We start from the raw sequence: 24,977 nt of genomic DNA, 5'->3' as shown, positions 1-24,977 counted from the left end.
TTACTTTAGGATATTTAAGGATCTCCTTTGGGTTAAAGGGGACATGCAATGCTACACATAACTGACATTTTCTGTCAGTGGCGACCGTATCGATAACGTATTGATCCAATATCAGCATTTCATGTTGCAGGATCAGTTCCCATATGAAAATATCAATATCTAATTTGATTACATTTGTTTTTAATCATAAATACGACGTACAGACAAAATTAAACTCAGTAGTATGTTTTGTCTGTCCACAGTCACTCCGACCCACATACTGAATACATAAAAGTTGTGAGCATACTGCATGCCTCGACTGTACATTTAGTTCAGTTAGCTGTAAGGCTCAGATGAGCACAGAGCTTTTAGATATAACATTCCTACTGCTTCAGTACTATATTCGGCCACAGCGTTCACCTGGGTAGCCTGCATGTCTGTTTTCTATAGTTCTATAATATGACAACCTGCCCAAGTATCTTTATCTCTAGTTTGCTGGCATATTTTTTTTTATTCATTAAATCAGGAAAAAAAAGGTTTTCATTACATTACAACAGCATTCTCATCCTTCTGGCGGACAAGGCTAGGTGCACAGTTTTGCTAAACCAAAAAGACTATGATAAGAAAATTTTGTCACTGCTCAGTGACAAAATTATTTATGAGGCCCTGAAACAAGACCCAGGAAGTGGCTACAGGAAGAGGGTGATAGATGTCTGAAGCAGTTATAACAGGACAATGCTATTAACCAGACCTCATACCACAGGATATTCTCATTACTCTGGACGTCCTAAGTTCACACGGGAGTCCAGGCTTCCCGAGAACGCAGCACGATCGTTCTACAATTGCAATGGCAGTGTACTTGATGACATCACAGCTCTATCCCCTCTTAATTTAACTGTGATAACTATTTGCAATGAAAATTACACATGACATAAAAAGTACACATGATGTAGTAGATTTATTTAAGAAAAAAGTAGTTGTAAAAAGCATGACAATATACAAGTAATCCAAAGTATTCAGAAAACGTTACTCTCATTGAGTAACTAACGGAATACGTTATAAAATATACTTTGGGCCATGTATTCTGTGATCTGTAGTGGAATACATTTTAAAAGTAACCTTCCCAACACTGTAGCGTTGTCCTGTTAAAAAAAATCCAGTCGTTACCACACAGATGAGGAGCCTCAGTCATAACAGATGCTCTCTGCAACATCTGGACACAGCCAGCAGCTGTTTGACGCCCCTGCAACTCCTTAAGCTCCATTGTTCCACTGAAGGAAAAAGCACCCCAGACCATTATGGCGCCCCTTCCACTGTGGAGCATAGAAAACATCTACTTGTCATGCCAGTAAAGTTGGAAACCATCAGGACCATCAAGGTTACATTTTTTCTCATCAGAGAATAAAACTTTCTTTCTCTCTTGCAAAGTCCAAACGGTCAGTTCTGTGGAGTTCAAGGAGACGAGGCCTTTGAAGACGACGGGGCTGCAGTCGGCACCAGTAACGGCCTTAATTTGGGTGGAGGATCATCCAGTGTCTTGATAAACAGCCAACTGGATCCTCTGGCTCAGTGCTGGTGAAAATTTTTTTGGTCTTTCACTTGACTTGTTCCATAACCCCCAGGATCATTTAAGAAATGCCAAATGACTGTCTTACTGCGTCCCACCTCAGCAGTGATGGCGCGCTGCGAGAGACCCCGCTTATGCATTTCAACAACCTGACCACAGTGTGACTACCTGACAGAAAATGACAGCGAATCCACACTTTTGCACAGATTTGGCCTTTTAAAGGCACGTGGTCCTAAACTTTTGCTCAGCTGTGAAACAGCCTGTCTCAGTTTAAGCGTTGTTCTCAATAAATGTTTTGTCTCACTCCCATTTCTTCTTGTTGCATGTTGTTAAGATCCATCCATGGAAAATATGATTTTTCTTTTTGCCATTTTTCAAGTGATCTTAAACTTTTGATCGGGACTGTAGTCAGTTCTGTCTGCCTAAGTTTTTCTGTCAGTATTTCATCTCTGTCTTCATGTGTGTTGTGAGTCTTCTTATGGTCGTGTTTGATATGTTCCTGTAGGCTGTTCCTTCATCGTTCTTTATGTTTCAGTGTTAATGTTTGTATCAGTCCTAAGTTTTACTTTCCATCCTGATTTCCTGATTGCTCTCTGCTGTTTACTCATCTGATTTCTATTAGCTCTTGATATTTTTTAAAAAGAAAGGTTAAAAAAAATGCCACCAGAAGCTGTTTTTGATACGGGCGACACGGCCGTTGCCCGGGGCGGCATCGTGGTGAGGGGCAGCATCACGGGCACCGGCAAAAAAAAAAAAAAAAAAATGCTCGTTCTCATGCTGGCCAGCGCATAGAGGGGATGGCATAGGCACCGATCGGTTTTCTATCGCCCATTTGCTGGGAGTAAGGGCGCCCTCCGTTTGCGAGGTGCGCCTGCTGCTTGCGGCTCAGGGAGGAGAGGGCGGGGCGGCGGGGGATTCTCTGACCGGCTGGGGCAGCGTCTAATAACCAACTCGCAAAATAAAAGAAAAGAAAAACAAAACAACAAACACAAAAACACCAGACATCATGATACAGACTTATAATTTGCACCGATGCTTTTCTCGAAATTCTATATGCGAAAAGTGAGAAGCGAGCAACAGATGCAGGTAAGCAGATGTGTGATTGGATAATGGCAGGTCATCCTGAAACAATCAGAATCAGAATACTTTATTAATCCCTAAGGAAATAATGTGGGTTACAGTTGCTCCAATAAGAAATGGTAAAAATAGCAACAGTAACAGACTAAACTCCAAACATTATGTTACAGATTTTAATATTAATTAGTCATTGTCAGTTGTTGATTTGTCATGTTCTCATTGTATGACAAATTATGATGGCTGTTTGGTAGTCGTTTGCATACCATGCATACTCTCTCTCTCTTCATATGTGTGTGTGTGTGTGTGTTTCTCTGGTGAAATGGTATGGTTCCGACAACAGTTTTGTGTTAATGTACAATCCTTAATATGTTTTATGTGTGTGTGTGTGGGGGGGGGGGCTGCCAGAGGGACTGTTCGCCCAGGGCGCCAAGCAGGCTAGGACCGCCACTGCCGGCCACTTTGATCATCGGTTTGGAAATGCACAGGGGAAAAAAGTCACACATGCACTGGTGAAACAAAACACAATAACAGAGAAATACAATTACAAAAGTTTTGACAGATTCTTGTCTCAAATAAATTTTGAACAAACACATGGTTAGTATATTTAAATGCACCTTAGAACACACATGCATCAACACTACATATGAGCGGGTGGAGGGAGGTTTGGAGTCATCACCCCCCCCCCCGTTCTCTGTTGCCTGTTGGGGCGGGGAGGGGCTGGGAGGAGGAGTTGGCCGTCCAATTGGGGTCTGGAATGTGGGGCCTCCCTGCTGCTGCCGAGTCGGGGCGGTCTGCTTCTCTCCACCCCAGGGAAAAAGGTAACACTGTCATGATCCTGGGTCCTTTTGACCCAGCGTTTTGTGTTTTCTATTATTGTGATTTTGGTTCTGTTCTTCCTTGGTTTAGTGTTTATTCGGTATGCGTTTCTTAGTCTGTGTCCTTGCATGTGTAAGTTCCTGTTTTATTGTGAAAGTCTATGTCTTATGTCAGTGTGTTCTGCTTTCGTTTCCCCTGCCTCGTCAACTGTGATGTCTTCCAGGTGTGTTCCCCTCCTGTTTCCCATCCCCTGATTCCTGCCGTGTGTATTTATAGTGTGTGTTACCTCGTCCTCGGTCTTCCTGCGTCTCTCCATCCGTCTCTCTGTGTATTTCGCCGTACCTCCCTGCTTCGCCGTTCAGGTTTGTTTTCTTAGCTCTGCCCAGTTTAGGTTTTCCAGTTTCATGTTCATCCACCATTGCTGTTTGTACCCACTCCTGTAAATAAATACTCACCTGCACCAGAGCTTCTGCCTTTTGGGTCCTTTCTACAAACTCCACACGTCTGCCACACTGGACGTGACAGTACGAGCCAGCCAGCATGGACCCTGCGGCACTCAATCCATCCGAGGAGCTCCAGGATGACATCAGCTACAATGTGGAGATCCTCCTCGGGCTGTGGCTGGAGAACCCTCCATACGAGCTTTGCCGCACCGTTGAAAATCGGCTACAACGGCTCTTTTCCGGCCTGCCATGGCTTTTGAAATCGCTTCCTCCGACTATGCAGGCTTTTCTCCAGCACACCAGCACACACCTCACCTTCTCTCAGCCACTCCTGCCTCGCTGCCTGACTCGCCGGATGTGATCTTGCCCGGCCCGTCGGAGCCGTCTGCGGGGAGGAAGCGCTGATCGCGCCGCTGGCGCGCCACCCCACAGCCGGACGTTCGGACTTCTAATTCGCCGGCTGTGGTGAGTGAGGACTCTCTTTCGGACTTTGACTGTTCACTCAGGGGCTGTGTCTTGTGTGGCTGATAGCAATACGAGTTGCTTATCGCCTGTTCAGCTACCTCTCGGCTCAGTCAGCTGCCCAGCAGCCACTCTCGGCTCAGTCAGCTGCCCAGCAGCCACTCTCGGCTCAGTCAGCTGCCCAGCAGCCACTCTCGGCTCAGTCAGCTGCCCAGCAGCCACTCTCGGCTCAGTCAGCTGCCCAGCAGCCACTCTCGGCTCAGTCAGCTGCCCAGCAGCCACTCTCGGCTCAGTCAGCTGCCCAGCAGCCACTCTCGGCTCAGTCAGCTGCCCAGCAGCCACTCTCGGCTCAGTCAGCTGCCCAGCAGCCACTCTCGGCTCAGTCAGCTGCCCAGCAGCCACTCTCGGCTCAGTCAGCTGCCCAGCAGCCACTCTCGGCTCAGTCAGCTGCCCAGCAGCCACTCTCGGCTCAGTCAGCTGCCCAGCAGCCACTCTCGGCTCAGTCAGCTGCCCAGCAGCCACTCTCGGCTCAGTCAGCTGCCCAGCAGCCACTCTCGGCTCAGTCAGCTGCCCAGCAGCCACTCTCGGCTCAGTCAGCTGCCCAGCAGCCACTCTCGGCTCAGTCAGCTGCCCAGCAGCCACTCTCGGCTCAGTCAGCTGCCCAGCAGCCACTCTCGGCTCAGTCAGCTGCACCTCCAGAGTCACACATTCACACATTTTGTTTTGGCCTCCGCTGGAGGGTCAGAGGGACCCGTCCAGCTTGCAGCGCCTCCACCTGCGGCTTCCACGCCGCCGCCTGCAGCGCCAACATCTCTGGCTTCCACGCCGCCCCCTGCAGTGGCTTCATCATCCTCGCTAGCCGCAGCTCCAGAGTCTTCAGCCTCGCCTGGTCCGGCTTCAGCTTCACCCTCGCCTGGTCCATTCTCCATGTCTGGGTCTGCAGTTAACCGGCCACGTTCCAGGCTATTGGTCGGGCGCCATGGCTGTCATGGGCGGCCCCCAGACCCCCTTCGCCTGAGTCGCCGCCGCTGCCGTCCGCACGGTCGGCCCCCTGAACTGCTTCCACGTCGTTGCCGTCCGCACGGTCGGCCCCCTGAACTGTTTCTACGTCGTCGCCTCCATTGCTTTCCGTACGGCCGACCTCAGGACCAGCTCTGCCACCTGTGCTACCCACCTGGTCGGCCCCCCGACCGTTTGACTTGTGGGCTTTTGTGCCGGCGACCTCCGGGTCGGCCCCCTGAACTGTTTCTGTCGCCGCCGTTGTCTGCACGGTTGGCCCCCTGACTTTGTAATGAACTGTTCTTTGTGCGCCAGTGGGTTTTTTTTTGTTTTTTTTTTTTTCGTGCGCGTTTTGTTTTTGGACTAATGCTCCTGTTTTTCTTTCCTTCTGCCCAGTTTAGGTTTTCTAGTTTCATGTTCATCCACCATTGCTGTTTGTACCCACTCCTGTAAATAAATACTCACCTGCACCAGAGCTTCTGCCTTTTGGGTCCTTTCTACAAACTCCACATGTCTACCACACTGGACGTGACAAACGCTACCTGGGTCTGGGTGCAGTTTCCCCCTCCAGGGGCAAAGGTACCTAGACCTGGGGTATAGAGTACACTTGGGGAGTGTGATTGTGTGTACAGTGTCTATTTATGTCTGTCTCCACATGTTGAGTATTTGCATATGAGAGCATGAGGGTGGGAATGGATGTTTGTGTCTGTGTGTGCCTGTTTGTCTATGTCAGGTTGGGTATCAGACGCCACCTCTCTGGGGACATCTCAGGCCCTCCAAGGTATGAGGCCTATCTCCCCCCCCACCACTCCTCCTGCCAGTGGCAGACACCCTCAGACATCGGTGCATTGGTGGTTCTTAGTGTCCGGGGATGGGCGTTCAGGTATGCACCGGCTCACTCCTGATGGCTGCTTGCCGGGGCGTGGAGCCTGGGGCCCCCTTTGGGGCTCGGTCCACTCTGGCACAGCTGGCTGTCACTGCAACTCCCTCTGGCTTCTGCTCCGCGGCTGCTGAGTGACCCCTCATCTGGGGCTCTCCTCAGCTCTTTCTGGGAGAGTGGCACAGTTGCCCCTCTGGTCTTCCTTGGTCTCTTGTGCTCTGAGGGACTCTGGATGTCTGGAACCTGAAACTCCTCCATACCTGCTTCATGCCCAGGAGGACAGGGCTATGGCTCCCCACACCCTCTACCAGATCATCACAGGTGCTCACTGACACAAACTACACCTTTTTTGGCTGCTAACTCAAAGCACACTGTGCACTGTTGATCTTATGTGCTGCACAATAATATTCAATATTTAGTATTTACTGTTATATTCACATAGATCATCACAATGATGGGTTAAATCTACAGATGCAGATGTTGTTATAATTTCTGAAACTTGGTTAACTAAATCTATTACTAATGAAGTAACATATATGGGTACAATGTATATCGCACTGATAGGCCAAAAAAAGGAGGCGGTGTAGCTATTTATGTCAAATCAAGATTTAATGCTTCGATTGTTCTGTCCCAATCGATATGCAAACAAATAGTTTTTGGCCTTGAATGTAGATATTGCTAATACTCTTTCGATAACCATTGCTGGGTGTTACAGGCCCCCCATCTGCTTCAAAAGAGGCATTATCTTCATTAAAGCACCTTTTGGCTAAATTAAATTACACTGAACTACTAATGGCTGGAGATTTGAACTGGGACTGGTTAAATGCAACTTCTGGTGAATTTAAAGAATTTTGCGATTCAATTAATCTTACCCAGCTAGTCTATCTTCCTACCAGGCCAAATCTTAAATGCCCTGAAAAGTCCACATTAATTGATTTGGTTTTAACAAATGTTACCTCATAAATTCTCTTCGCTTGGTGTCTTCTGTAATGACCTAAGTGATCACTGTGTTGCTGTTTGCAGAAATGCTAAAATTCCAAAATGTAAGCCACGCATAGTGTGTAAAAGGAATCTTAAACAATTTAATGAGCAGGCTTTTCATCATGATTTGTCAGTAGTTAATTGGGAAAAAATCGGACTATTACCAGATGTAGAGCTAGCTTGGACATATTTTAAGGAAAGTTTTATGGAAATTGTTAATAAACATGCCACCTTACGGAAAGTTAGAATTAAAGGTCGAGAAAATCCCTGGTTTTCGCAGACACTCCCAGATAGCATACACAAGCGTAGTAGAGCATGGGACAAGGCGAGACAAACATACTTCCACTGATTGGTCTGTTTTCAAACAGCTTAGAAATAAATGCACTTCTCTTATTAACTCATTCACTGCCATTGACGTCTATAGCCGTCAAATACAGTGAATGAGTCAATGGGTTTAACTCATTCACTGCCAGCCATTGGCAGTGAATGAGTTAAAAAGGCTAAATCTGAATACTTTTTGTCTGTCACCACTGAGAACCTCAACGATCCACAGAAATTTTGGAAAGTAATAGTCTTTTTCTGCCAATAAAATGACTCAAACCTTTCCTAAATTTGTTGTAAAAGATTCAGTCTCAATTAATGATAAAACTGAAATTTTGAATTGCTTTAATGAGCACTTTTTATCAGTGGGTTCCTTGTTTGATTCTGCAGAAACTTTTTTTTTTTTTTTTTTTTTTCTCTTTCTCAACAGGTGATCCAGGTGATTGATATTTGTATTTTTTGTCTGTTTTTTGTTTTTTGCTTTTGTTCCTCTTCCCTGCTGTTTTTCTTTCCCTACCTCTCTTTCTTTCCCCCAGTCATGTTTGTCCCGTGTGTAGCAAGTGAAAATAAAATAAACAATAACGACCAAGGTCAATCAAATGGACCAATACGGTAAGGCCGCGATGACCCATTTGGTAAAGTAAATCCGTTGGGCATCTTTGCCAGGTTGGGCACCTGCGCTCAGACGGTTCAGTGCAAAAAATATATATAATTTTTTACACTGGCTGAAAAGCTGCGATTTGATTGGCTGATTCTATGTTACACCTATATGCGAAGGAACCCGCGGGGACATGATAGATTACAGTCACTGAAGTAATTCAGTAGGAAAAGGACAGACACGTAGACTTATCACAGAGCTGATTGCATGATAATTTTATTGAAGGGGTTATATTGGTTGGGTCTGATTATTTGGAGGGGGGGCTGTAAATTACAAGGAGGACCTCTTACACTTAAGTCAAAGTCAAAGTGCTGTTTTGAACAGAAAAGATTTGAGCTGCATAATAGCTAATAGAAAACATTTAACATGCCAACAGTTGAGCATACAGATGCAGCCCCAAAAGCTCCCAACATAAGTTATTTATTGCCCAGCATAGGTAACGATGCAGATTATTTCAAATATCATCCTCCAAAAGTGCTTGTGTGAAGAAAAATTGCCCTGCTCCCTGCAAAGGTAGGGGTGGGTAGGGTGTGCTGCTTGGCAGCTCAGTTATGGTACTGTTGGGTGGAAATGAGCCAGGTACAGCGTGTGGTGGTGGTGCACATGCATAGATGTGTCCACCATGGTGTGGTGGCAGGTTAAAAGGTTGTGGTGGTGGATGCATGACTTGTCTTAGCAGTAAAAATCCATCTGCAACTGAACTTGTCTCTCAAGAGTGACTTATAATTTACTGTGATGTTCAGAAGCTCGCCTCTCAGATGTCTCCATCATATCCAGAATTCTTTTCTTCATCTGTATGTCCACCTCTGCAACATTACGCAAATGTGTTTCAGTTGAAAGTCTTCTTTCAAGTCTGTCCTGTCTGTGGCCCTTGAGTTTTGCCTTGACAAAAGGTAGAATAAAACAATGAAAAACTAATTAACCACAATAAATGTTAAAAATAAATCAGTGGTGGAATACCAAGATTAATATTTAATTAAGTGCTACACTTAAATATTTTAGGTTAAGTGTTCTCTTTTCCTATACTTTTAACTCTACAACATTCTTGAGGTAGGGATTCAACACCAACACAGTTACACTGCAGATTCAGATGAATATAAATCTGTCATAATGATGACTTTGTGTAGCTTAACCTACACAGTAGTTAAAGAAATGAAGCCGAGCTGTATCATTACTAGGTCAAACCTAAAGGTGCTAAAGGCATCTATAATTGGGCTACTGAAATACAGTAGGGCATTCGTTTATACATGTATGGTAGGCTAACCTTATTTCCCCTGACAAGTCTCCCAGTCCACGTTTTCTTGGTTTTTCTTTTGCTGTTTCATATTCCAGTGTGATATTGAGGAATACTTCCACCTCACTGTCTGTCACATGTACGACTCGGTTCTTCTTCTATGCGATGTCTTATCAGATTTTGTGCTTTTTTACCAAAATGTGCTATTTGGCTATACTGACTCTAGTAGGAAAGACTCGAATGCTTTTTAGTTCTCAAGTAAGAAGCCAAACTTTTTATATTTGTTGTTATTGTTCTTAAGAAATAAAGTTGGAAGTAAAAAAAGTTCCACCGTCTTTGTTTATGCTTTCCCGCCCTGGCTTCAAGACTTCTAATTGGCCAACATTTCTGCAAGGTTAGGATTATATCGCCACCTGTTGCTTTGGCGTGCTCATTACAGCGTTTGCCTTTGTTTTTGTTTTTTTGGAGGGGGGGGTTACGCGTGGACTGAGATATTTTTCTCAAAACTGCACGTGTGGACGGGATTTTTTTTTTTTTTTTTTTTTTTTTTTAAAACGAATACAGAAAATCTCTGTTTTCAAAAATACCAGTCTAAGTGTGGACGTAGCCTAAACAGTAGAGATGTTTGTAGCTTTACGTTAGCTGGACTGACCGGAAGCAGGGTCCATGCGTCACGACTAACCGGATAGAGTTTTGAATCTGTTTAGTCCTGCACGTGCTGGCAAAAGGGAAGGCAAGAGAAACGATCTCCTGGCCGCATAAGCAAATCTATTTAAATATCCGTGATATCCAGTCATCATGAACTCTGAGTACGAGGATAGCTCCGCGTTATCCCCCGTGGAATCTGGGGACGAGGAGGAAGAGGAGGAGGTATCGGAGGCAGAAACAGAGCAGCTGGGGTCCAGTTCCGACTCGGATGAAGATGAAAGCGAAGAGAAAATTGATGAAGCAGCAGCGGCTGGAGATGAAAACGGAGAGAAAATTGATGAAGCAGCATGGACGTCAAAAAATGGAAAAATATCTTGGTCTCCCACAAACGCTGAGACGTTCCGCTACATCCCAGCAGCCACTGGTCTGACCCCGGGACCTACACGCTATGCCACTCTCCGAATCGTTGACCCCATATCCAGCTTCGCGCTGTTTCTAACGGATGAGATCGTGAAGCATATTGTGTCCATGACAAACCTGCATGCGAATCGCAAAATTCCCGGCTGGCGAGATATAGACGCAGAGGAGTTTCGGGCTTATGTGGGGCTGCTCGTTTTGTCCGGTGTTTACAGGTCAAAACACGAATCAACGAAGAGCCTCTGGAGTGAAAAATGGGGACGGAGCATTTTCCGGGCTACGATGTCCGAGAAGAGGTTTCAGAACATCAACAGAGCACTGCGGTTCGATGATAAGCTATCCCGCCCCCCACGCCGTCTTGACAAGATGGCTCCCTTCCGCAAAGTCTGGAATATGTGGACGCACCGCCTGGAGATGCTGTTCAGCCCAGACAGAGATCTCTGTGTGGATGAACAACTCGTTGCGTTCAGAGGCAGGTGTAGCTTCAGGCAGTACATGCCAAAGAAGCCGGCCAAATATGGTATCAAGATTTGGGCAGCCTGTGATGTCAAAACATCCTACGCCTGGAGACTGCAGGTGTACACGGGCAAAGCAGCTCCAGATCGTGTTGAAGTCAACCAGGGGATGAGGGTGGTCCTGGACATGACAGAGGGGCTCCAGGGACACGTCGTCACCTGTGATAATTTTTTCACTTCCTGTGCACTGGCAGATGAGCTACTCAAGAGGAAAATGGCCCTGGTTGGCACAATTCGCCAAAACAAGCCTGAGCTTCCACCTCATTTGCTCCAGGCAAAAAAGAGAGAGATCTTCTCCTCCATCTTCGCTTTTACGAACACCCACACACTTGTGTCTTACATCCCCCGACGGGGCAAGAATGTGCTGCTACTAAGCACAAAACACCGCCGCCCAGACGTGAGCAAAGAAGGGAAGAGAAAGCCTGTAATAATCGAAGATTACAACAAATGCAAAGGAGGTGTCGACAACCTTGATAAGGTAGGTGTCATTATGAACCAGTTATGCATATATTTATTCATTCTTGCTCATATTCATGTCTAAAATATATGTATGTTTTATGCTTCTTTTTTTTGTTAGGTTGTTGGCACCTACTCCTGCAGGAGGAGAACAAATTACTGGCCACTGGCCCTCTTCCACAACGTCCTTGATGTTTCACTTTACAATGCCTACGTCCTGTGGACATCAATCGAGTCATCCTGGCAGAAGCAGAAAGGATACAGACGGAGGCTCTTCATTGAAGAAGTGGGAGAAATGCTGGTGAACCCACACATAGCAAAGAGAGAGCGCCTTCCTCGCTCATCAGCCGCTGCAGCAGTAGTCACAGATATGACTGCAGCGGCTGCATGGACCGCTCCCATCATTCAATGTAAGAGCAGGAGGCAGTGCGAACTTTGCAAAGACAAAAGGAGAAGAGTTGTCAACACCTGCTGCAAATGTGAGAAGTATACATGCAAGGACCACAGTGTGTCCATTTGTAACGACTGCGCCGTCTGAGCAGTAGTGATGTGCGGATCGATCCTGAAATATCGATTCCTCCGATACCAATCATTTATGTTCTAGAATCGATTCTCATATTAAAATATCGATATTTTAGTAATTTAGGGTAAATTTGTATATTATCATTAACAGGAACACAGTGGAAAGAAACTATATCATTCGGATTGTCTACATTCCAAGGAACTACTTCCTCTTCCGCATTTCATAGTCATGTGCGAAATACGGCTGTATAAATGTCTTGCTGCCCCTTGGCGCGCGCACTCACAACACTGGCTGAGCGTAATTGGAATCATGTGCGGGCGTATTTTACATCAACAAACAGCCGAGACGTGGTTTGCGATACATGTGTCAAAAAAGGGAGGTGTTGTGGTCATACTTGCCAACCTTGAGACCTCAGAATTAGGGAGACATTCAAAAAGGGGGGGGGGAGATAAATAATTACAGTGTTTATTTATCGGATAAAATATGTTAAATATCACCATTCTAATGGGCCGGCCCAGAAACAGCAGGGGTCCAAATTCAGAGGCTGCTTCCACCTGAGGATCCGGCGTTCGCGGTCTAAAGAAAGCCAGGTAGTACGTCACGAGCTCCCTCGGTGGAGTGAAACTCTGCCGTCTGCTCCTTGCTATCTAAAATATAACCGGGCGCTGGTGTAAACTCTCGACCGTCTCACACTTCTATTTAATCATTTTCTGTTTGACGTTTATTCAGCTGTGTGAAAACCCCAGAGGAACCCTCCCGAGGGATTAATAAAGTTAAATTTAATTTAATCTAATCTAATAACTTTAATCTCAGCCAAACCGATTTACTCCCGAACAAATAAAACACTGAAAAAGCCAAACCATAACATTTAATTATCAAAGTGACTTATATATCATGTTTAACCCGAGTAGCGAAAGACCGCGGGGGTTTGAAGACGATGTGTCGGCTCAGATATTTGAAGTTTACACAGCTACATTCTCACCTGAAAATATGTTAAGGTTTTTTGCGACCCAGAAAGAGAAATAAGAGTAATATTAAAACTAAGTATCTGGAAACTGGAATTGGCTGGGCCCTATGAATTCTGCGATATGGTTTTTCAATTTTGTTGTCCGGGTGGAAAATCGGGAGAAATTCGGGAGAAGGGTGGGTCCGGGGCACTGAAATTCGGGATTCTCCTGGAAAAATCGGGAGGGTTGGCATGAATGGTTGTGGCAACATCACTAACCTTGTCAAACAGCTCAGAGTAAATCATATCACAGAATATGACGAGCATATGTTGAGGCGAACTGAAGAGGACAGGGACAGGTGCTCTCACTGAGTCCTTTAGTGCTGCAGGCTGGCAAGGTGTTCAAATAGTTCAAATAACAACTTCAGATTTTTTATTTCTATATGATGAATTCTGCATTTTTAAGTGATAAGAACAAGTATCTGATGTCCTGTAATCATTATGACGCTATAATTTGAGATACAATAAATAAAATAAATTTTTGTACAAAGTATCGGTATCGGATCAGTATCGTTGATATTACTTGGTATCAGATCGGAAAGGAAATCAGTGGTATCGCACATCACTACTGAGCAGGACTCTCACACCCAGACACATACTACCTCTCTCCCTGTCTGTCTCTCTCCCCATCCCCAACAACATAAATGTTCATGTTTATCTTTCTAAAATAAATGTTTTCCTAGTTCAAACTGAGCTTGTATTTTTATTTACGTTAGCAAGGTAATAAACATTTAGTGTGGAAAAAGTGAAAAACATCATATACCATTATAGGTTATGATTATTACATTTACTGTGCCCCTGCAAAAAAACATAATGATGAATCAAAATCTACCTTGGTGCCAATCTAAAGGCCTAATTATAATAGCAATGAAATCTTTCTTGAAATGTATTTTATGGAAAATATTTTAGTTTTTGGGGTTTTTTCCAGTTAAAAAACAGTGCAGCTATGTAAACATACTGGCCTTCAAAGGGTTAAAACCCCCAAAATATAATTATACTTGATACGAATATCTTAGGCAGAAGTAGTTTTAAAAGACTGACTCATTTAAAGTGCAAAACAATATTAATATATAACAATATTATTGCACTTTTTGGGAAGCTGCCAGTTTTTGTCATTAGGAACAATTACTTTAGGATATTTAAGGATCTCCTTTGGGTTAAAGGGGACATGCAATGCTACACATAACTGACATTTTCTGTCAGTGGCGACCGTATCGATAACGTATTGATCCAATATCAGCATTTCATGTTGCAGGATCAGTTCCCATATGAAAATATCAATATCTAATTTGATTACATTTGTTTTTAATCATAAATACGACGTACAGACAAAATTAAACTCAGTAGTATGTTTTGTCTGTCCACAGTCACTCCGACCCACATACTGAATACATAAAAGTTGTGAGCATACTGCATGCCTCGACTGTACATTTAGTTCAGTTAGCTGTAAGGCTCAGATGAGCACAGAGCTTTTAGATATAACATTCCTACTGCTTCAGTACTATATTCGGCCACAGCGTTCACCTGGGTAGCCTGCATGTCTGTTTTCTATAGTTCTATAATATGACAACCTGCCCAAGTATCTTTATCTCTAGTTTGCTGGCATATTTTTTTTTATTCATTAAATCAGGAAAAAAAGGTTTTCATTACATTACAACAGCATTCTCATCCTTCTGGCGGACAAGGCTAGGTGCACAGTTTTGCTAAACCAAAAAGACTATGATAAGAAAATTTTGTCACTGCTCAGTGACAAAATTATTTATGAGGCCCTGAAACAAGACCCAGGAAGTGGCTACAGGAAGAGGGTGATAGATGTCTGAAGCAGTTATAACAGGACAATGCTATTAACCAGACCTCATACCACAGGATATTCTCATTACTCTGGACGTCCTAAGTTCACACGGGAGTCCAGGCTTCCCGAGAACGCAGCACGATCGTTCTACAATTGCAATGGCAGTGTACTTGATGACATCACAGCTCTATCCCCTCTTAATTTAACTGTGATAACTATTTGCAATGAAAATTACACATGACATAAAAAGTACACATGATGTAGTAGATTTATTTAAGAAAAAAGTAGTTGTAAAAAGCATGACAATATACAAGTAATCCAAAGTATTCAGAAAACGTTACTCTCATTGAGTAACTAACGGAATACGTTATAAAATATACTTTGGGCCATGTATTCTGTGATCTGTAGTGGAATACATTTTAAAAGTAACCTTCCCAACACTGTAGCGTTGTCCTGTTAAAAAAAATCCAGTCGTTACCACACAGATGAGGAGCCTCAGTCATAACAGATGCTCTCTGCAACATCTGGACACAGCCAGCAGCTGTTTGACGCCCCTGCAACTCCTTAAGCTCCATTGTTCCACTGAAGGAAAAAGCACCCCAGACCATTATGGCGCCCCTTCCACTGTGGAGCATAGAAAACATCTACTTGTCATGCCAGTAAAGTTGGAAACCATCAGGACCATCAAGGTTACATTTTTTCTCATCAGAGAATAAAACTTTCTTTCTCTCTTGCAAAGTCCAAACGGTCAGTTCTGTGGAGTTCAAGGAGACGAGGCCTTTGAAGACGACGGGGCTGCAGTCGGCACCAGTAACGGCCTTAATTTGGGTGGAGGATCATCCAGTGTCTTGATAAACAGCCAACTGGATCCTCTGGCTCAGTGCTGGTGAAAATTTTTTTGGTCTTTCACTTGACTTGTTCCATAACCCCCAGGATCATTTAAGAAATGCCAAATGACTGTCTTACTGCGTCCCACCTCAGCAGTGATGGCGCGCTGCGAGAGACCCCGCTTATGCATTTCAACAACCTGACCACAGTGTGACTACCTGACAGAAAATGACAGCGAATCCACACTTTTGCACAGATTTGGCCTTTTAAAGGCACGTGGTCCTAAACTTTTGCTCAGCTGTGAAACAGCCTGTCTCAGTTTAAGCGTTGTTCTCAATAAATGTTTTGTCTCACTCCCATTTCTTCTTGTTGCATGTTGTTAAGATCCATCCATGGAAAATATGATTTTTCTTTTTGCCATTTTTCAAGTGATCTTAAACTTTTGATCGGGACTGTAGTCAGTTCTGTCTGCCTAAGTTTTTCTGTCAGTATTTCATCTCTGTCTTCATGTGTGTTGTGAGTCTTCTTATGGTCGTGTTTGATATGTTCCTGTAGGCTGTTCCTTCATCGTTCTTTATGTTTCAGTGTTAATGTTTGTATCAGTCCTAAGTTTTACTTTCCATCCTGATTTCCTGATTGCTCTCTGCTGTTTACTCATCTGATTTCTATTAGCTCTTGATATTTTTAAAAAAGAAAGGTTAAAAAAATGCCACCAGAAGCTGTTTTTGATACGGGCGACACGGCCGTTGCCCGGGGCGGCATCGTGGTGAGGGGCAGCATCACGGGCACCGGCAAAAAAAAAAAAAAAAAAAAAAATGCTCGTTCTCATGCTGGCCAGCGCATAGAGGGGATGGCATAGGCACCGATCGGTTTTCTATCGCCCATTTGCTGGGAGTAAGGGCGCCCTCCGTTTGCGAGGTGCGCCTGCTGCTTGCGGCTCAGGGAGGAGAGGGCGGGGCGGCGGGGGATTCTCTGACCGGCTGGGGCAGCGTCTAATAACCAACTCGCAAAATAAAAGAAAAGAAAAACAAAACAACAAACACAAAAACACCAGACATCATGATACAGACTTATAATTTGCACCGATGCTTTTCTCGAAATTCTATATGCGAAAAGTGAGAAGCGAGCAACAGATGCAGGTAAGCAGATGTGTGATTGGATAATGGCAGGTCATCCTGAAACAATCAGAATCAGAATACTTTATCAATCCCTAAGGAAATAATGTGGGTTACAGTTGCTCCAAGAAGAAATGGTAAAAATAGCAACAGTAACAGACTAAACTCCAAACATTATGTTACAGATTTTAATATTAATTAGTCATTGTCAGTTGTTGATTTGTCATGTTTGTCCCGTGTGTAGCAAGTGAAAATAAAATAAACAATAAAGACCAAGGTCAATCAAATGGACCAATAGGGTAAGGCCGCGATGACCCATTTGGTAAAGTAAATCCGTTGGGCATCTTTGCCAGGTTGGGCACCTGCGCTCAGACGGTTCAGTGCAAAAAAATATATATAATTTTTTACACTGGCTGAAAAGCTGCGATTTGATTGGCTGATTCTATGTTACACCTATATGCGAAGGACCCCGCGGGGACATGATAGATTACAGTCACTGAAGTAATTCAGCAGGAAAAGGACAGACACACAGACTAGATTGCATGACATCACTGATATCCCTGTCAGGCTCAAATTAAACTTTTCGTTGGTAATGCACAACCAAGTCCAGCAGTGGTACTTCTGAGTAAAAAAAACTAATAAAATATGTATGTGGGGTAATCAGGGTGTTCGTTTTTTAACTGTTGCAAATCGGCAACGCCTGCCTAGAGAGGGATATAAACGGTTATATCTACAGAAATTGTAAGTCAGGATATGTGACACTTTACAATCTATGCACTGTGATCCTGAACATGCATCGGCGTAACTTTGTGCTGAACATTGGGGGGGTTAAGATCTCTGTCTAAATAAATAAATCTGGGTAAATTCCCAGATGATTAAACATGCAACTATTTTGTTGGTAATAACTGAAATGAGTAAAGAAAATCAACAGCCTATTTATGTAAGATAAGATAATTTTATTGAAGGGGTTATATTGGTTGGGTCTGATTATTTGGAGGAAGACCTCTTACACTTAAGTCAAAATCAAAGTGCTGTTTTGAACAAAGGATTTGAGCTGCATAATAGCTAATAGAAAACATTTAACATGCCAACAGTTGAGCATACAGATGCAGCCCCAAAAGCTCCCAACATAAGTTATTTATTGCCCAGCATAGGTAACGATGCAGATTATTTCAAATATCATCCTCCAAAAGTGCTTGTGTGAAGAAAAATTGCCCTGCTCCCTGCAAAGGTAGGGGTGGGTAGGGTGTGCTGCTTGGCAGCTCAGTTATGGTACTGTTGGGTGGAAATGAGCCAGGTACAGCGTGTGGTGGTGGTGCACATGCATAGATGTGCCCACCATGGTGTGGTGGCAGGTTGAAAAGTTGTGGTGGTGGATGCATGACTTGTCTTAGCAGTAAAAATCCATCTGCAACTGAACTTGTCTCTCAAGAGTGACTTATAATTTACTGTGATGTTCAGAAGCTCGCCTCTCAGATTCACCATCATATCCAGAATTCTTTTCTTCATCTGTATGTCCACCTCTGCAACATTACGCAAATGTGTTTCAGTTGAAAGTCTTCTTTCAAGTCTGTCCTGTCTGTGGCCCTTGAGTTTTGCCTTGACAAAAGGTAGAATAAAACAATGAAAAACTAATTAACCACAATAAATGTTAAAAATAAATCAGTGGTGGAATACCAAGATTAATATTTAATTAAGTGCTACACTTAAATATTTTAGGTTAAGTGTTCTCTTTTCCTATACTTTTAACTCTACAACATTCTTGAGGTAGGGATTCAACACCAACACAGTTACACTGCAGATTCAGATGAATATAAATCTGTCATTATGATGACTTCGTGTAGGTTAAGCTACACAGTAGTTAAAGAAATGAAGCCGAGCTGTATCATTACTAGGTCAAACCTAAAGGTGCTAAAGGCATCTATAATTGGGCTACTGAAATACAGTAGGGCATTCGTTTATACATGTATGGTAGGCTAACCTTATTTCCCCTGACAAGTCTCCCAGTCCACGTTTTCTTGTTTTTTTTTTTGCTGTTTCATATTCCAGTGTGATATTGAGGAATACTTCCACCTCACTGTCTGTCACATGTACGACTCAGTTCTGCTTCTATGCGATGTCTTATGAGATTTTGTGCTTTTTTACCAAAATGTGCTATTTGGCTATACTGACTCTAGTAGGAAAGACTCGAATGCTTTTAAGTTCTCAAGTAAGAAGCCAAACTTTTTCACCTTCAGGAAAGAAGTTGAACTCTATGTGAATACAATCCTTTCTTCTCACACCAAAAAAGCTTTAAAAACCATCTATTTGTAATATGTTTAATGTCTTTGTTTGATTATTCAATGTCTCGCGCCCCTCTCTCTTCTTTGCAGTACCGCTGCACATTCTCTGTTTGATGTTTTATATTTGTTGTTATTGTTCTGACTCACTACTAATTTTTATAAATTCTTCTGGAAGGACCTAAGAACTTTATTGTTTTATGCATTAAAGGAATGGATAGAGAAAAAAGATCTGATGCCAAGCATGAAACAAGGGTTGATAACCCTGATCCCTAAATCGGGTAAGGATAAAAGAATTTTAGACAATTTAAGACCCATCACCTTACTAAACACTGACTATAAGATCCTGTCTGGAGCTGTAGCTGAGAGGCTAAAGAAAGGCATCTCAAACATTATCAGTGAAACACAATCAGGTTTTTTGAAAGGAAGACTAATGCATAACAATATTAGGCTGGTTTTGGACCTCCTTGAGTACAGTGAAATAATCCAAGAGAGAGGATACATCTTGTTCTTGGATTTTTACAAAGCATTTGACTCAGTTGAACATACGTTCATATTTAAAACTCTGCAGTCTTTTGGTTTTGGAGAGGAATTTATCAATGTTATAGAGATGCTATATAATGACATTAACAGCTCTGTTTTGCTAGAACATGGTACATGTTCAAGGTTTGAGGTTAATAGAGGGATAAGGCAGGGATGTAGCAGCTCACCACTTCTGTTCCTCATGGTTGCTGAGCTGTTGTCTATTTTGATTAAAAACAGTCACATTGACGGGTTAACTGTGATGGGTGAACAGATAATAATCAGTCAGCTGGCAGATGATACCACCCTGTTTTTAAAAAATGAGGACCAGATTCCTTTAGCCTTACAGGTGATCAACCACTTCTCCAAAGCTTCTGGCCTACAGCTGAATATTAATAAATGTGAAATTCTAGCTCTGCACGAGTGTCCCCTGCAAGCAATAAATAATATACAGATCAAAAAAGAGGTGAAGTATCTGGGCATTGTAATTTGCAAGGATAAGACATCAACAGAAAATAAGAATATCTGTGCCAATATAGAAAAGTGTAAGTCAATTTTAAACAGGTGGCTGCAAAGGGACATAACTCTGTTTGGGAGAATCTTGCTAACCAAAATGGACAGTCTGTCCAGATTAATCTATCCAGCCTTTTCTCTGACCATATCTCCAAAACTAATTAAATCTATATATAATCTTGGGTGGAATAGACTTTTTGTTACGTTGTGACTTTGCAGTTCGTTACATGTTAAACTCTCAGGTTTCCATCAGCAGGTCCTTCTCTACTGGAAATTAATCTATAAACATAACTTTACTCCTCACAATACCCCTATATGGAACAACAGGTATATCCGTTTGTGTAGGAAATCTGTGTACATGGATGAATGGAGATCTAAAGGGATTTGGGCTGTAGCTCATTTTATGGATGATAATGGGGTCTTATTAATACATGAGACATTTTGTGAGAAATTTGATGTAAGATGTACTGCTAAGAGATATAAATCCCTAATGAAAGCCATCCCAGTCCCTTTGAGATCAATGATAAAAGAAGATATTGTGCACTCTAAAATTTCTCCTGGACTGAGACAGCTCTGCATAGCTGGAGTTGAATTTGGTGACAGCAGGTTTACAAACAAAGTGATCAGGAATATTTTGATAAATGAAATTTGCCCTAATCCGGTTAAAAGAAATTATATCCTTAAAGAATTTGAGACCATGGAGGTTAAGGCGATAAGAAAAAAGTATATTTCACTTCCTCTTTCTCCTAAAGTGAAAGAGGTTCACTTTAAAATCATAAATGAGATTTATCCAACCAATGAATTCTTAAGACGGAAATTTAACGTAGATGTGAACGCATGCATATTTTGTGAAAATGATATTGAAAGTCTGGATCACTTGTTTTTCTACTGTGAATCAGTGCACTCCTTCTGGACTGACATGTGGAGCTGGCTACAGTCCAGGAGAATTCAGTTACCGCATTTGACGGTGACAGTAATACAATTTGGAATATTTGCTGAGAATGCAGATTTTGACCTGTTGATTAGGACGTTTTTGTTAATGGGAAAATTTTTTATTCACAAATGCAGATACTTAAAAGCTAAACCATGTATAAACAGATGGCTGAATGACTTTAAACTCTGGGCTAAATTGCTGAAACTTGTGAATAACATGAAAGCCCATAAACTTGTTGTCAAAAGAGCTTGCAAAGAAAAGCGTCTGGACTTCTTTAAGTTACTTGAAGACGTTTCAGCTCTCATCCGAGAAGCTTCTTCAGTTCTAAGGTCAAATGGTGGAGAGTCCCAGATTGACCTTAGAACTGAAGAAGCTTCTCGGATGAGAGGTGAAACGTCTTCAAGTAACTTAAAGAAGTCCAGACGCTTTTCTTTGCAAGCTCCTTTGACTACGATGACCTGGATGACTGAGAACCTTCACAGACATAAACTTGTTGTTTTATTTAACGAGTTTAATCTATGTTAAAAAAAAAAAAAGAAACCTCCCTATTTTGTAATCATGACTGCCCTTTTTTGCTCATGTTATTGTAACGTTCGCAAGAACCAGATGGTTGGATCTCAGTTTGTCCGTTTATTCGGTAACACAGGCCGTTAACTCTGGGGAGAGTGCCCTCGTACAACCCCTCACTTCAGCCCCGCACAGTCACACAACAACAAGGACCCCCCTCCCCTTCCTGCACACATTAACTCCCTTTTTCCTGCAGCACAACCAAACATGTATCTTAAAGAAATAACAACAGTGTGCAGAGATAACCAACATGTCACTGTAAAATAACATTTAACCATCGTTACACTGCCCCCCCAGCAATAAGTTCCTCGTCCCTGAGGGAACAACACAGTCTCTGAGGCGGGGTAGTTGCCTACGTTCCCTCCTTGATCTCCTGAGCCCCTGGGGTGTACACGGAGCTTCGGGGCTTTGAGGTGAAGAGTCCGAGGGAGGGGAACGCAGCTCCGGCCGGGGGTCCCTCTGTGCAGGGTCATGGGAGCTCTGTACACGTCCCTCAGGGAAGGAGGGGAGGGACTGCCCTCTGTAGGGGGCCATCCGGTCTCTGTGCAGCGCCACTTTCCTCCCTCTAGGAGGCAACTGCACCCTGTAAACAACTTCCCCCACTCGCTTCAGGACGCTGCAGGGCCCCACCCAGCTGCTATCCAGTTTAGGACACCGTCCTTTCTTCTTCTTTGGGCTGTAGACCCACACCAGCTCCCCAGCACGGAAGTGCCTCCCCTTAGTGGTGATGTCATAATTCCTCTTTTGGCGCAGGCCTGCCTTCGCCAGCTGCTCCCGGGCGTAGGAATGTGCAGAATCCAGCCGGTCCTGCAGATTCCTTGCGTAGTCCCGGCCTGGTGGTGCCTCTGGCGCATCCGGGGGCTTCCCAAAAGCCAACTCTGCAGGAGTTCTCAGCTCTCTCCCTAACATGAGCAGGGCAGGCGTACATTGGGTGGAGTCTTGCACTGCCGACCTGTAGGCCATGAGGATAAGGGGAAGATGGTAGTCCCAGTCCCGTTGGTGTTCTGAGGTAAGGATGGCTAGCTGCTGGGCCAGCGTCCTGTTAAACCTTTCCACCAGTCCATTGCTTTGGGGGTGAAGTGGGGTGGTGCGGGTCTTCTTAATCCCAAGGCGTTCACACATGGCAGCAAATACCTTGGACTCAAAGTTACGCCCCTGGTCACTGTGGAGGGTCTCTGCTGTTCCAAAGCGGCTGAACATCCCCTCCACTAATACATCAGCGACAGTCTCAGCCTCCTGATCTGGGATGGCATATGCTTCCGGCCACTTGGTAAAATAGTCCATGGCCACAAGGACATAGCGGTTTCCTCTGTCTGTACGAAGAAATGGGCCCATGACGTCCACAGCTACTCGCTCCATTGGAGCTCCTGCTGGTTGCTGCTGAAGCTGCGCCCGGGACTGGTCCTGTGGCCCTTTGTGCGAGGAACATGCATCACAGCTGCGGCAAAAGTCCTCCACATCCCTCCACTGCTGACCCCAGTAGTAGCCCTGGCGGAGGCGGCGGAGGGTCTTGGAGACCCCAAAGTGGCCGGAGCCAGCGCTCCCATGGCAGGCTTCCAGCACAGCTGACCTCAGCGACCTTGGCACCACAACCTGTCACCTCTCCTCCCCTGTGGCAGGATCCTTCCAAGCACGCTCCTACACCCCCTCCTTCAGCCTGAGAGCTGCAAACTTGGCCCACAGCCCCCTGGTACAGATGGAAAACCCAGTGACCACTCCCAAAGGGGTTGCTCCTCCCTCTCCAGCCACTGCAGGACTGGCAGCAGGTCAGTGTCTTGTTCGTGCCGTGCCCTCCACTCCACTGCATCCACCACCAGAAGAGCCCTGCAGGCGAGCTGTGTTGCTCCGTCTATTGTTGTAAGTTCCCGCTCTATCTCATCTCGCTTCTTACAGTAACGGCAGCCAGCTGCAGCACATGGGCGGCGAGAGAGGGCGTCTGCGTTAGAATGGTGCGTCCCTGCTCTGTGTTCCACAGTGAAATTGAAGGCTTGGAGCTCCTCCAGCCAGCGAGCCACCTGTCCCTCTGGCTCCCTGAAAGACATCAGCCACTGGAGGGCAGCATGATCAGTTCTGATAACAAATGATGTGCCACACAGGTAGTACTTAAAGTGTCTCACCCCTGCCACCACAGCCAGCAGCTCTCGTCGTGTGAGACAGTAGCGCCGCTCACTCCTGTTCAGGACCCGGCTGAAATACGCCACCACCTTCTCACCTTCCGGCCCAACCTGCGACAACACAGCTCCCAGCCCCACATTACTTGCGTCAGTGTCCAGGACAAAAGGCAGGGTGGGGTCAGGGGGGGCAAGGACTGGGGACTCTGTCAGCGATCTGCGGAGGGTGTTGAATGCCTGCTGACAGTCCTGGGTCCAGATGAAGTTGTGGTCCTTCTGCAGCAGGCGGAAGAGGGGTGCAGCTATAGAGGAAAAGCCCTTCACAAACCTCCTGTAATAAGACGCCAGTCCTAGGAAGCTTTTGAGCTGTTTCTGGTCTGCTGGTGTGGGCCACTCAGTAATGGTGTGAATTTTTTCCTCCAAAGTGCTGATTGCCTCATGACCCAGCTTGTGGCCCAGAAACTCCACCTCCCTCCTCATGAAGTGGCACTTGTCGGGGTGCAGCTTCAGGCCTACAGCCGCTACCCTCCCCAACACGTGTCTCAGGGCATCCAGGGCAGCATCAAAGGAGCTCCCGTGTACTAGAAGATCATCCAGGTAAACCAGACACCGTTGCCGTGGGACGCCAGCCAGCACACTGTCCATAAGCCTCTCGAAGGTAGCAGGAGCGTTGCAAAGACCAAAGCTCAGGACTTTGAACTGCCATAGTCCCCTGTTAGTGCAGAAGGCTGTCTTCGGTCTGGATTCAGGGGCCAGTGGCATCTGCCAGTAGCCACTCCGCAGGTCCAGGGTGGAGAACCAGGAGGATCCAGCTACTAAATTGAGAGACTCATCAATCCTGGGAAGGGGGTAAGAGTCCTTTTTCGTCACTTTGTTGAGTGGTCTGTAGTCCACACAGAAACGCATCCTTGGGCTTTTTTTCTTAGGCACCATCACCACAGCGGAGGCCCACGGGCTATCAGATGGCTCTATGATGCCCGCCTTCATCATTTCACACAACTCTCTGTCAGCAGCCTCCTCATGAGCCAGGGGCAGGCGGCGGGGGCGCACTTTAATAGGCTGGGCATCCCCGGTCTCAATGACGTGCTCTACCAAGTGTGTCAAGCCAACATCACTTTCTTTCAGGGCAAAAATGTCACTAAACTCTCTTAGTACCTGCCATAGACTCTCTTGCTGCTGTGGAGTCAGCCCCTCACAGTTCTTTGACCAGATGCTCCTCACTGCTGAGAGCCCCTCCTCCTCCCCCGCTTGCTGTTCTGCTGGCGGGTCTGCGGGGGTCTCCGAGGTGGAGGTGGACGCCGCGGCAGATGCTGGGCAGACCGGGGGAGGAATAA

The 24,977-nt window shown here is 44.8% G+C and overlaps 1 protein-coding gene and 2 long non-coding RNA genes across 3 annotated transcripts; 1 reads left to right on the top strand and 2 right to left on the bottom strand.

Annotated features, from left to right (window-relative positions):
• Nucleotides 1-8,587: 8,587 nt before the first annotated feature.
• Nucleotides 8,588-9,959, bottom strand: LOC120720545. Its single transcript, XR_005692980.1, has 2 exons — nucleotides 9,448-9,959; nucleotides 8,588-9,065 (listed from the first exon to the last, which is right to left on the bottom strand). It is a non-coding gene; the product is annotated as an uncharacterized LOC120720545 (long non-coding RNA).
• Nucleotides 9,960-10,096: 137 nt separating this feature from the next.
• On the top strand, nucleotides 10,097-12,093 carry LOC120720489 (piggyBac transposable element-derived protein 4-like). Its single transcript, XM_040010213.1, has 2 exons — nucleotides 10,097-11,475; nucleotides 11,575-12,093. Exons 1-2 carry the CDS (start codon nucleotides 10,216-10,218, stop codon nucleotides 11,989-11,991), a joined length of 1,677 nt encoding a protein of 558 aa, XP_039866147.1. The 5' UTR covers nucleotides 10,097-10,215; the 3' UTR covers nucleotides 11,992-12,093.
• A 5,559-nt stretch (nucleotides 12,094-17,652) lies between these two features.
• Nucleotides 17,653-21,068, bottom strand: LOC120720548. Its single transcript, XR_005692982.1, has 2 exons — nucleotides 18,699-21,068; nucleotides 17,653-18,316 (listed from the first exon to the last, which is right to left on the bottom strand). It is a non-coding gene; the product is annotated as an uncharacterized LOC120720548 (long non-coding RNA).
• Nucleotides 21,069-24,977: the final 3,909 nt, after the last annotated feature.

This window comes from Simochromis diagramma, unplaced genomic scaffold (genome assembly GCF_900408965.1).
Source record: "Simochromis diagramma unplaced genomic scaffold, fSimDia1.1 OVJJ01000585.1, whole genome shotgun sequence".
In the NCBI taxonomy this organism is placed as follows: domain Eukaryota; kingdom Metazoa; phylum Chordata; class Actinopteri; order Cichliformes; family Cichlidae; genus Simochromis; species Simochromis diagramma.
This window is presented reverse-complemented; position numbering and strand designations above follow the sequence as displayed.

Excerpts from the sequence above, each read along its gene's own strand:
- LOC120720489 (XM_040010213.1), top strand. The coding sequence starts at position 10,216 with ATGAACTCTGAGTACGAGGATAGCTCCGCGTTATCCCCCGTGGAATCT. Across the intron at positions 11,476-11,574 it reads GTGTCGACAACCTTGATAAG|GTTGTTGGCACCTACTCCTG; the intron begins GTAGGTGTCATT and ends TTTTTTTGTTAG.